At 43.5% G+C, this 13529-nt stretch overlaps 1 protein-coding gene across 1 annotated transcript in view; it reads right to left on the bottom strand.

Annotated features, from left to right (window-relative positions):
• Nucleotides 1–13303, bottom strand: part of LOC121581000 (solute carrier family 22 member 23) — a 59579-nt gene extending 46276 nt beyond the window's left edge. The window contains exon 1 of the mRNA XM_041896278.2: nt 12664–13303. Within this exon, the coding sequence (XP_041752212.1) occupies nt 12664–13113 (450 nt within the window). The 5' untranslated portion in view covers nt 13114–13303. The remainder of the gene's footprint in view (nt 1–12663) is intronic.
• Between the last annotated feature and the right edge of the window lie 226 nt (nt 13304–13529).

The following is a 13529-nucleotide window of genomic DNA, read 5'->3' as shown; positions in this document are numbered from 1 at the left end:
CCCTCTGTGTCTATCTGTAATGATCCAGGCGCGTTTTATTTTATTCAGCTCAGTCCAATTAACTGAGTCCCTGAGGAGCCCCAGGTCTCAATTAGGATGGGCCTCCACATCCACACCAGCCAGTCTGGATCCCCCATCAGCCCCTCCTCTGAGCCTAGCGTTATGAAAGCCTTCGCTGAACATAGCTATAAGGGGAGAGAGTTGCACTGAGGAGCACAGTTCCTGTGCCATGACTATTCAAGGAAACGCTACCAAAGAAATCCATTCTGTTGCTATACTTTTATTATTTCAAGGCGATATAGCCAAAGCTCTAATTGCATTATTACTATGTTGTATTATTACTATGATATGACTATTCAAGGAGATATGTGACACGTTTCAGGAAACTAGGCATATGTCGCGCGTCACCACTTCACAGGAGAGCCATTTGAACGTAAACTTTATTGGCATAAATGCCTTCTGGAACATGTGAACTTTCATGTGCCTTTATGAAAATGTATGCACTCACTAATTGTAAGTCGCTCTGGATAAGAGCGTCTGCTAAATGACTAAAATGTAAAATGTATAACAAACTTGTATGCCATCTGTAAATACGAATACAATTGTTAAATTACGAGCCTAGTTGGTTTAGCCAGAGAAAAAGACGGCAACCTTCCCGCTAGCCATGATTGGCTGAGATAATGAGTGGGCTGGACATGCCGAAAGATGAGTTCGGATTGGTCTGCCATGAAGCACGCTTCTGTCTATATCATGAGCTGGTCAGTAGTGTAGGTAATCCTTTCTAATGCGGCTTTTTTTTTAAAAGATATCACAGAGTAGAACTACATAAGTGTTGCTCTCCACTTTCTGGAGGACTGTGTTTTGAAATCAGTGGAATTAGAGTATGATAACTTAGGAGATGGATAAAATTCTAGCATTTGATTGGAAATATGCAGACGGAGTCGAAAAGAGAACACACAGAAGGCTGGTGTACAAAACATCTTCAAACTAAGGGCAACCATGGCGTCCGTGACAGAGAGGGAGAAGCGTCCATCCATGTATATGGGTAAGATAGTCTAGCTAGCTACATTTTCAGAAATTACACGTTTCTAATTTTGTCAGAAAGTCGTTTTCATTTCAAGTTAAAGTGTACTGTTAGCTAGCTAGCTAACGTTAGCAAGCTGGCTCGCTAGCTAATGTTACGTGTATGATCTGTGTAGTTATATTATTTGTATCTCAGAGCCATTTGCATGGCTAATTATAGCCTAATGTTAGCTAGCTAACATTGAACCTGGTTGGTTAGCTACCTGCAGATTCATGCAGGGTAGTAACGTTATGAGTTGGGATTATGGTTAATTGTTTAGCTAGCTACATGTCTAAACAAAAGACTCCACTACTATGCAAGTAACCATTTCATTGGAATGTGCATGAGGTCAACTGTCGATAGACATAGCTGGTAAATTCGCTCTGGCTATCTACTCTGATTTCAGAGCACTCGTGTCTGAGTGTGCCAGAGCGCAGAATAACTGACGAATTTACGAACGCTCAACACCCGTTGAATATGGCCGGTGACAGTAGAAGTTGGCAAAAAAGCATACATAAATTGTTGCCAGCAGCACAGTTGCAGTCACCAACGCTCTGGATAACATAAAAACAGCCTAACCAGCACTGCTAGGGCGAGTAAAATGGTCAGAGTGAGCTGTTCTCTCATTTGAGTCTGGAAGTAGCTAGCAAGCTAGCCAACGTTAGCTTGGGTGCTTGACTGATGTTGTTAGGTTAGAACACTCGGATCAACCCTACTCCTCGGCCAGAGCGTCCAGTGCGCGCTTTTAACGCTCCGAGAGCTAAACACTTACGAAGGGACAATCTGACAACACTGAGTTTACGAACGCCCAGAGCACACTGGCACTCCAGATTAAATTTGCGACACACCAGTAGTATAAACCAGCCTTTAGTCTTGAAATCTTTGGTTGCTTAGTACATGGGTTGGGCTAAGGCTTTAGAGGGTGTGAACGATGCTGAATGGGTGTAGACAAAGAAGAGCTCTCCACTATGTGTACCAAAACATTCAAGGGACATTTTCTCAAAAGTGAGGTTACAAGTTTATCAACTTTCAAAGCAGAATTACTTTCCCATTGTTCCTCAACTGTAGTGAATGATATACCATTTTCTAGCTCTGAGTCTCTACTTTTATCAAATTTAAAAAACACCATTTCAAATGTTGCTACATAAGACCGAATCGAGCCGTTCAGTCACATATATCCTCTTACTGTATTGCTATGCTATGCCAAGACCTACTCCAAGAGACGTAGCTAAAGAAATTCCTATGATTTCTCTTAGAAAGCGCAAACAGTCTGAGATAAGATTTTACGGTGTGTTTCGGTACATTGTGACAGGAAAACGACACCACCTTTCCATGGTGTCGGCACTCTGCTCCACTCCTGAAGGATAGGGAGACAGATTTCTCAACAGACGGAATCATGTGCCGTTATGTCTATGTAATCTAAACACACCAAGGACTTTGGTGTCATCACTTTCTGTCATCGTGTGTGTCACTTCCTGGTTATCGCATGTCGGGCCAGGAGTCTAGGGAAAGGGAGTGGGCTTATAAAATAGGTACTTTAGTGGGATTGGATTTGTCCATTAGCCTGAGAATCAATTCCTTCTGGGGACGACCTTGTTGGGTAGTGGAATGCTTGCTTGGGAAAAAGGACACCTCTAGTGTTTGTCACCAACTGCTCGGCTGTGTCAACAACTGCCTTGCTCTGGTGCTAGTGTCAACAGGAAAACCAACACAAATATCAGTAGCAATGCTACTTAGTCCAAGAGAGGAGATGGAATGACACAACATTTTGTTAGATATTGTTAAAAAGGTCCAATGCAGACGTTTGTATCTCAATATCAAATAATTTCTGGGTAACAATTAAGTACCTTACTGTGATTGTTTTCAATAAAAAATGGTCAAAAATCGCTTCTTAGCAGAGAGCAATTTCCCAAGCAAGAATTTTGACCACTCCCAGAACTGTCTAGGAGTGTTCTGAGTGGAGAGGGGAAAATTGAAAATTAGCTGTTATTGGCAGAGCGGTTTGGAATGCGCTTTTTTATTGGTCTATTGACTAAATGTACTACCTGGTGATGTCACCATGCAGACCAAAACTCCATCCCACCAAAACAGGCTGAAATTTCAGGCGGTCTTTTCAAACAGCTCTTACACTAAAAGGGCATTATCATAATTTTCACAATTTCACAATATTATTCCAACCTCATAGTGGAAAAGTATTTTACAGAATACACAGGAAAATCACGTTTTTGACTGCACTGGGACTTTAATATTGTGGTAATACTACCTTTAGCTGCTCTTATACCTGTGTAGTAAAGCTGTAATTACTATGGTGATAGATGGGAACTTAGTAATAGCTTTGTAATTAATGACATAGCGATGCATTCAAAAAATGGTAGGCTATCACATTGTTTCAAGTTTCAATACTAACTCTACCAATCAAAGTGGTATCATAAAGCTATGCAGACAGCCTGCTGTCCTCTTAGCATACAGACATTCCCCATCAGCCTGCCTTCAGACACCACAGTAAAATGAAAGTGTGGCTAAAGTCTCACTTTGCTTGTGGTGGAATGAAATGCTGTGCATGCAGGGCTGCTCCATTTTTATCTGCTGCTCATTTAAACAGGGGACATTATCTGTGATTTTAAGATGTCAGAGAACGTGGAGAGTGCACGGTTGCTCGTAGTCATATTACACTGCGCTAAAGCCTTGGTGTGGTACAACCACTTTGTATAGTACTGAGAGAGGCTTCAAAACCAGCCTTTATCAATCTGGTCCTCTTATGCCTTTGAGCATCAAATGTCGGGTCCAGGTCAATATAGAGCAGACCACATCAGTGTTTCCCCAACTCAAGTCCTCAAGTACCAACAGCACACATTTTTACTGTAACTCTCAACAAGCACACCGGATTCAACTTGTGAACTAATCATCAAGCCTGTGATGAGTTGAATTAGGTCTGTTTGTCCGGGGAAACAAAAAAAAATTGTGCACTTATGGACTAGAGTTGTGAAACACTGGACTGGATGACGTGTCTGTGAGTAAACGGGTGTATTTGAAGTACAGTGTTTGATTATGAATGTGTACCTTCAACAGAAACCTAACAAACTCCCCTGCCCCTTCCTTCCCCGCACTCATGGAGATACTAGGATACTTTAAAAAGTTTGCTTTAGTCAGGTGTAAACACACACACTGCTTTGACTCACCTAAAACACAAATGACAGGGACCCCAGGACATAGCCTATAGAATAGCATTTAGAATGTAGTAATGTGTGTGATCTTAAAGTTCAGTTTTTAACCTTTTTGATAAAAATATAAATCAGTAACTCAGTCCAGAGGATGTGTAGTTTATCTTTGTAGAACTTACTACACATCAGAAAGGGATCACTGGGTCAAAGTGTAACTACAAAGCCCAACAAACAACCAGGGGGTGTCCAACATTGGCCAACAGTCGTAGTTTTGTTGCTGATGTGCAGCCCTCCAAAAATTACAGAAATGGCCACGACTGGCACCCCTGCTATGGATGTACTCTTATACCGCTAGGGGTCCATGAGAAGAACGCCAAATAATTTCTCAATATCTTTCTCACAGAAAGACACCATATTGTAAAATAGTAGGCCTTATGAGGTCTATTTTGAATGTTGAAATGGGGAAAATCAAGTACAGTGGGGGAAAAAAGTATTTAGTCAGCCACCAATTGTGCAAGTTCTCCCACTTAAAAAGATGAGAGATGCCTGTAATTTTCATCATAGGTACACGTCAACTATGACAGACAAATTGAGGGAAAAAAATCCAGAAAATCACATCGTAGGATTTTTTATGAATTTATTTGCAAATTATGGTGGAAAATAAGTATTTGGTCACCTACAAACAAGCAAGATTTCTGGCTCTCACAGACCTGTAACTTCTTCTTTAAGAGGCTCCTCTGTCCTCCACTCGTTACCTGTATTAATGGCACCTGTTTGAACTTGTTATCAGTATAAAGACACCTGTCCACAACCTCAAACAGTCACACTCCAAACTCCACTATGGCCAAGACCAAAGAGCTGTCAAAGGACACCAGAAACAAAATTGTAGACCTGCACCAGGCTGGGAAGACTGAATCTGCAATAGGTAAGCAGCTTGGTTTGAAGAAATCAACTGTGGGAGCAATTATTAGGAAATGGAAGACATACAAGACCACTGATAATCTCCCTCGATCTGGGGCTCCACGCAAGATCTCACCCCTTGAGGGTCAAAATGATCACAAGAACGGTGAGCAAAAATCCCAGAACCACACGGGGGGACCTAGTGAATGACCTGCAGAGAGCTGGGACCAAAGTAACAAAGCCTACCATCAGTAACACACTACGCCGCCAGGGACTCAAATCCTGCAGTGCAAGACGTGTCCCCCTGCTTAAGCCAGTACATGTCCAGGCCCGTCTGAAGTGCATTTGGATGATCCAGAAGAGGATTGGGAGAATGTCATATGGTCAGATGAAACCAAAATATAACTTTTTGGTAAAAACTCAACTCGTCATGTTTGGAGGACAAAGAATGCTGAGTTGCATCCAACGAACACCATACCTACTGTGAAACATGGGGGGTGGAAACATCATGCTTTGGGGCTGTTTTTCTGCAAAGGGACCAGGACAACTGATCCGTGTAAAGGAAAGAATGAATGGGGCCATGTATCGTGAGATTTTGAGTGAAAACCTCCTTCCATCAGCAAGGGCATTGAAGATGAAATGTGGCTGAGTCTTTCAGCATGACAATGATCCCAAACACACCGCCCGGGCAACGAAGGAGTGGCTTCGTAAGAAGCATTTCAAGGTCCTGGAGTGGCCTAGCCAGTCTCCAGATCTCAACCCCATAGAAAATCTTTGGAGGGAGTTGAAAGTCTGTGTTGCCCAGCGACAGCCTCAAAACATCACTGCTCTAGAGGAGATCTGCATGGAGGAATGGGCCAAAATACCAGAAACAGTGTGTGAAAACCTTGTGAAGACTTACAGAAAACGTTTGACCTGTGTCATTGCCAACAAAGGGTATATAACAAAGTATTGAGAAACTTTTGTTATTGACCAAATACTTATTTTCCACCATCATTTGCAAATAAATTCATTAAAAATCCTACAATGTGATTTTCTGGATTATTTTTTCTCATTTTGCCTGTCATAGTTGACGTGTACCTATGATGAAAATTACAGGCCTCTCTCATCTTTTTAAGTGGGAGAACTTGCACAATTGGTGGCTGACTAAATACTTTTTTTCCCCACTGTATATGTAGGCCTAGTATGAAATAATAAATAACAATAATAATAATAAAAATACATTTTATTTGGTGGATGCCTTCCAGGGCACTCAAGGACATCTTACATTAAAAGTAGGGCTACATAAAATCAAGTACAGTTAGTACATAAGATCATCAAATCAAGTGCATCAATCAAAGTGCAATTTTAAATGAAAGGACCAGACGAAACAGGACCGATAAAGAGGCGGGGTTGGGTATAGGATACGGTTTAGAGCAGTGGTCACCAAACTACGGCCCGCGGGCCGGATACGGCCCGTCAGCACATTTGGCCCGGCCCTCTGAACAATACCAGAGACGCTATCGGATTTTTTTCCTATTTGGCCTCCAGAAAAAAAATCCTAGGCCCGGCCCTGTCAAAGAGAGAACGGAATAATGGCGAAAAGGTTAGGTAAGAGAAATTGATTCAGAATGCAGGGTATTTAACCTGCAGTGGACAAACGATTATTTTTTTGTTCAATGCAAAGAAAAGGCTGTTTGTCTCATCTGTCAAGAGACGGTGGCGGTATTCAAAGAATACAATCTTCGCCGACACTATGAATCCCGTCACAAAGACAAGTACGATAGCTTGCAAGGCCAAATACGAGCAGACAAACTCTCAAAGCTAAAAAGTGGACTACTATCTCAGCAGAATACATTTGTACGCCAAGCTCAGCTGAACCAGGCATCCGTTCGGGCCAGCTTTCGGGTTGCTAAACTGATAGCAAGCAGCGGTAAGCCTTTCACTGACGGAGAGTTTGTTAAGAAATGTATGGATGCTGTCGCGGAGGAGGTGTGTCCCGAGAAGAAAGATGCATTTAATGCCGTAAGTCTGTCGCGAGTACAATCACCAGGCAGCGTTGAAGAAATCGGGAGTAATGTATATGCCCAGCTGCAGCAGAAGACAAAAGAATTTGACTTTTTTTCATTAGCACTGGATGAGAGCACGGACGTGCAAGACACAGCGCAACTGCTCATTTTTATTCGTGGAGTTAGCGCAAACTTTGAGATATGCGAGGAGCTGGCAGCCCTCCAAAGTCTCAAAGGGACTACAACGGGAGAGGATATTTTTGACAGTGTGCCAAACCATGGAGAAGTTGGACCTGGACTGGTCAAAGCTAGCTAGCATCACGACTGACGGGGCTCCTAGCATGGTGGGCGAAACTCGCGGTCTAATAGGACGCATGAACCGGGAGTTGGAAAAAAGGGGTCTCACCGCCCCGCTACGAGTCCACTGCCTAATTCACCAGCAAGCACTGTGCTGCAAAGTGTTGACGTGGGATTCTGTAATGAAGGTTGTGGTGTCGTGCATAAACTTCATCAGAGCAAAGGGACTTAAACACAGGCAGTTCCAAGAATTCCTGTCTGAACTGGAGTCTACGCACGGAGATGTGCTGTACTACACAGAGGTCCGATGGCTGAGCCGGGGCAGAGTTTTGAGGCGTTTTTACGAGCTGCTACCCGAAATTAACGCATTTCTTCATTTAAAAGACAAAACGGTCCCAGAGCTGATCGACCCAGAATGGAAATGGCACCTCGCATTTTTAACAGACGTGACAGAAAAACTTAACAGCCTTAACTTGCAGCTACAAGGCGAGGGGAAACTCATTTGCGACATGTATTCACACATAAAAGCATTTGAGGTGAAATTAGCGCTGCTTTTGGAACAAGTGAAAAAGCGCAACTTCGTCCATCTTCCTGCTACCCAAAACCTGTCGACAGAGAACCCAGCGGTCCCGTTCCCAGCTGAAAAGTGCGTGGAAGCACTGGAAATGCTGAAGGCGGAGTTCGGTGTGCGATTCAGTGAACTACATGTTCATGCAAAAGAAATCCGTCTTTTTCAGAACCCCTTTGTTGCCGACATTGATGAAGCCCAGCCTTCATATCAGTTTGAGTTGGCTGAGTTACAGAACTGTGATGTTCTGAAAGACGCATTCAAGCCCAACAGTCTCATTGACTTCTATGCCGCCCTCCCCAAACGACACATATCCAAACATCAAAAAACACGCAATGAAAATGTCCACAGTTTTTGGCAGCACGTATATCTGCGTGAAAACCTTTTCTCGCATGAAACTGCTGAAAACTCCGATGAGATCAAGATTGACAGATGAACATTTGCATCAGTGCTTGAGACTGGCTGTAACTAGAATGGAACCTGATATTCAACTTCTCACCAGCCAGATGCAGGCCCACAGTTCACACTGATGAACATACATAGGTAAGCTCACTTTTCTGACTTGAATGAGTCATTCTGAGCATAAACAAATATAATCATAATAAAATCTACTGGGGATAAAATCCATCTTTACAACCATACTGGTAGTGAAATGTATTGTGCTGTGTAGGTGCTGTATCACTTAGTTCAGTTTCTCAACCTGCTTCCTTTGTGGTTTTCACAGGGAAGTTGATGAGAGAGAGCTGCAAACAGCGGTGTCTACAAGCCTACTGGAACCTACAAAAGGATTATAAGGAAGGAACACAAGAACTTTAAGAGACTGCTCATATGTGTCAGAGAGATTCTGCTCTGACAACTGAGCTGAACTTTTATCTGTTAAGATTGTGCATGGCACAACAGAAAGTTAATGTTCCATGGCTTTTTTTTCTATGAAGAACCCAGAGAGAGTTATTTAGTTATTATTTATTTCATAAATAGTGTTATTTATTTCCTGTTTTTTCTGTGAAGAACTCAGAGAGGGTTATTTAGTTATTATTTATTTCATTAATAGTGTTATTATTTGTTTCCTGACTTTTTTTCTGTAAAGAACCTGGAAAGGGTTATTTGGTTATGTGTGGCTTTCTGGAAAACAATAAATTTTTTAAGCTCCCCTACGATCGTCACACTTTTTCTGTTACAAACTGACACCGGCCCCCCATCAGAGAAGGGAAAAGTTATGTGGCCCTCACAGGAAAAAGTTTGGGGACCCCTGGTTTAGAGGATAAGGGTTTAGGTTTAGGGGGTTGGGTTGGGAATGGGATACGGACCCGGTTTAGGGTAAGGGTGTGGGTTGGGGGTGCACATAGGGATACAGGGAAGATACAGAAGGGGGGGTAGGACAGAATCAATCAAACTATAGGCCAGGGGTAGGCAACCCTGGTCCTGGAGTGCAGCAGGCACTTCATGTTTATGATTTAAACGACCTGGAAGACCAGGTGTGTTGAATTTAGGCAATCACTGAACTGATCAATTAGCTCAGTTGGTCAGGGGTGGTGATTAGTTGGAACAAATTCCTGCAGTACCTGCAGCACTCCATGAACAGGGTTGCCTATCCCTGCTATAGGCTAAAGGTTATCGGCATCCTTGAAGAGGTGTGTTTTTAGGAGGTTGTTGAATGAAATGACTGTCTCTGCATGTTGTATGTGCAGGGGTGCATTCCAGAGCCTGGGTGCCTAGCAGCTGAAGGTCCGAGCACCCATGGTGGAGAGGGGGGTGACAAGGACACCAGCAGAGGAGGAGCGGAGGGAGCAGGAGGGGGCATAGTCTGGGAGAAGGTCAGAGAGGTACAGTGGGGAAAAAAAGTATTTAGTCAGCCACCAATTGTGCAAGTTCTCCCACTTAAAAAGATGAGAGGCCTGTAATTTTCATCATATGTACATGTCAACTATGACAGACAAAATGAGAAAAAAAATTCCAGAAAATCACATTGTAGGATTTTTTATGAATTTATTTGCAAATTATGGTGGAAAATAAGTATTTGGTCAATAACAAAAGTTTCTCAATACTTTGTTATATACCCTTTGTTGGCAATGACACAGGTCAAATGTTTTCTGTAAGTCTTCACAAGGTTTTCACACACTGTTGCTGGCCCAATTTTGGCCCATTCCTCCATGCAGATCTCCTCTAGAGCAGTGATGTTTTGGGGCTGTCGCTGGGCAACACGGACTTTCAACTCCCTCCAAAGATTTTCTATGGGGTTGAGATCTGGAGACTGGCTAGGCCACTCCAGGACCTTGAAATGCTTCTTACGAAGCCACTCCTTCGTTGCCCGGGCGGTGTGTTTGGGATCATTGTCATGCTGAAAGACCCAGCCACGTTTCATCTTCAATGCCCTTGCTGATGGAAGGAGGTTTTCACTTAAAAATTCACGATACATGGCCCCATTCATTCTTTCCTTTACACGGATCAGTCGTCCTGGTCCCTTTGCAGAAAAACAGCCCCAAAGCATGATGTTTCCACCCCCATGCTTCACAGTAGGTATGGTGTTCTTTGGATGCAACTCAGCATTCTTTGTCCTCCAAACACGACGAGTTGAGTTTTTACCAAAAGTTCTATTTTGGTTTCATCTGACCATATGACATTCTCCCAATCCTCTTCTGGATCATCCAAATGCACTCTAGCACACTTCAGACGGGCCTGGACATGTACTGGCTTAAGCAGGGGGACACGTCTGGCGCAGCAGGATTTGAGTCCCTGGCGGCGTAGTGTGTTACTGATGGTAGGCTTTGTTACTTTGGTCCCAGCTCTCTGCAGGTCATTCACTAGGTCCCCCCGTGTGGTTCTGGGATTTTTGCTCACTGTTCTTGTGATCATTTTGACCCCACGGGGTGAGATCTTGCGTGGAGCCTCAGATCGAGGGAGATTATCAGTGGTCTTGTATGTCTTCCATTTCCTAATAATTGCTCCCACAGTTGATTTCTTCAAACCAAGCTGCTTACCTATTGCAGATTCAGTCTTCCCAGCCTGTTGCAGGTCTACAATTTTGTTTCTGGTGTCCTTTGACAGCTCTTTGGTCTTGGCCATAGCGGAGTTTGGAGTGTGACTGTTTGAGGTTGTGGACAGGTGTCTTTATACTGATAACAAGTTCAAACAGGTGCCATTAATACAGGTAACGAGTGGAGGACAGAGGAGCCTCTTAAAGAAGAAGTTACAGGTCTGTGAGAGCCAGAAATCTTGCTTGTTTGTAGGTGACCAAATACTTATTTTCCACCATAATTTGCAAATAAATTCATAAAAAATCCTACAATGTGATTTTCTGGATTTTGTTTTCTAAATTTGTCTGTCATAGTTGACGTGTACCTATGATGAAAATTACAGGCCTCTCTCATATTTTTAAGTGGGAGAACTTGCACAATTGGTGGCTGACTAAATACTTTTTTTCCCCCACTGTAGGTGGGTGCCAGGTTGTGGAGGGCTTTGTAGGTGAGGAGGAGTATCTTACAGTTAATACAGGATTGCACAGGGAAACAGGGTAGATTGATTAGGATTGGTGTGATGGGTTCGGTTGGCCTGGTGCGGGTTAGGATTCTGGCAGCAGAGTTCAGTTGAAGTTTGGTGGGGATACCAGTGAGGACTGTTACAATAGTCCAAACAGGAAGTGACAAAGGCATGGATCAGGGTTTCGGTGCTGGTGGCCTATATCTAGGCCTGTGTGGATCGATAAACACCAGAGGCAGAGGAACTGAAATATAACAGCAACTGAACTACCAACACTGGAAATGGAACAGGGCAGAAATCCTATTACCTGATGACTACAGTCCTTGATACAATAGTCTGGTGTATACTTTTCAGAAAGAAAGAAAGAAAGGCCAGACTAGTGTTGGCGTGTTAAGTTAGATATACAGTATGGCAGGTGACAATAGCAAAATAGGGAAGTCATTATTCTCGGGTGGCGCAGGGTGATGCAGAGGAGCACTAATGAGCTTGACAGTACATGCCCTTTGCTCTAAATTAAAGCTTGAGCATTACTTTGGTCTGGGTCTTTATGACCACAGAGAGCAAGGGACAACTCTCCACAATAGCTCGCACCTCATCAGCTGCTCCGAATAGTCATGTCATCCCTCGTTTAGGAATACTGTTGGCATGTTAAAATTAAGATCACTATTCGTCTGGATGTGGATGAGCTATAGGCTACATAACTGTCTCTCCTGCCCACATACTCCAGTACCCAGTTATTATCCATGGTTATTCTTAGCCCGATGAACTGGTTATTAATGCAGTCAGTGGAGCAGCTAATGTTATTATACGGGGATAGCCCATTGTGGAAAAATCCATTCCTGGGCTTCATGCGCCAGTAGGATATTGGAGGCTGCAATGCATGAACCAGCCATATGCTTTATGACTCATATGAAGGTGTGACGGTTAAGCCTCAGGTGCTGGTCTGTATCAAAACAATATTATTTTATATGAGACTGCAATATATGGAATAGGTCTATAGTCCTACAATAAAACAATGTGAAAACGACAAAGCCCTTGTCTGATAACAGCCTTTACTTATGGCTGCGGGTAACCCGCCACAATATGCTGATAGCCTCATATAATGCCATTGCCCAATGCACTTCATCTGAAAAGAGGGAGGAATGTATGACATAATATAAACTATGGAAATGCAGCCCTAACTGCTCAATGTCAGGCCGCGAAACTTACCTTGGTAACCACATTCTGAATGAGTCCCGTATGCAGCTCAAACGTCCACTCTTTGCACATACAATGTTGCAGATGCCTGGCCGTATCATTGTGGGTGCCATTGGTATACACGTACGCCGCTGTTCGCGGAAAACTATTATTTGGACCATGAAATAAAGAAGGACTTCTAGTCAAATTAGTCGTGTTTGCCATAGGCGGAACACATGTGTTGTTCGGTTGCGCAAGAAGGAATTCATCAGAGTACTGGCTGAATCCAATAAATAACGCCGGAATCCATGTCAGAACGATTAGCTGTCTCTGGTACTTCCCAAATCCCCCGAGAAAAGGCAAGACACAACTGTCAATGCGTGTGAGCAATCCCGGCGACTCTGTTTCGGGGGACACGAAGCCGTTCTCCGATTGATGGTCCTCGGTATCGAGCTGTACCACGGCCATCGCTGTTTCACTCATGGATGCGTCTGTCGTGTAGCCGGTTTGGAAGTGCTGGCCGTAGACGCCACACTGCGTCAATAACCCCGCTCTGCTGGCGAATGTGGTGCGTAGGCAATCACTGAAATTGAAATAAGACGCACCTCTTTATGACCAGGAAGCTGCTCACTCCCTGTGATCCTGTTTAGGTGGACTCCCTGCACTATTGCCACTGAAGGAAGAGCAATTATTTAGCTGACAGCAAGCAGGTTTAAATGCAGGCTGGCAAATGTCCTAGATTAGAACAGACAAGCGCGACAGCATGCGGCGAGGGATGTTTTTAATCACCAATATATCCCATCTGCTGGATACATCTCATTAGCGTAGAAGTTGATCAACCTATATGTGTGAGCTTTGTCGGAAGAATAAATAAGGCAAGGGAGGGAATAAAACCCTGT

The sequence above is a fragment of the Coregonus clupeaformis genome, chromosome 14 (genome assembly GCF_020615455.1).
Source record: "Coregonus clupeaformis isolate EN_2021a chromosome 14, ASM2061545v1, whole genome shotgun sequence".
Taxonomy (NCBI): Eukaryota; Metazoa; Chordata; class Actinopteri; order Salmoniformes; family Salmonidae; genus Coregonus; species Coregonus clupeaformis.
Note: the sequence above shows the minus strand (reverse complement) of the source record. Positions and strands in the feature narration are given on the sequence as shown.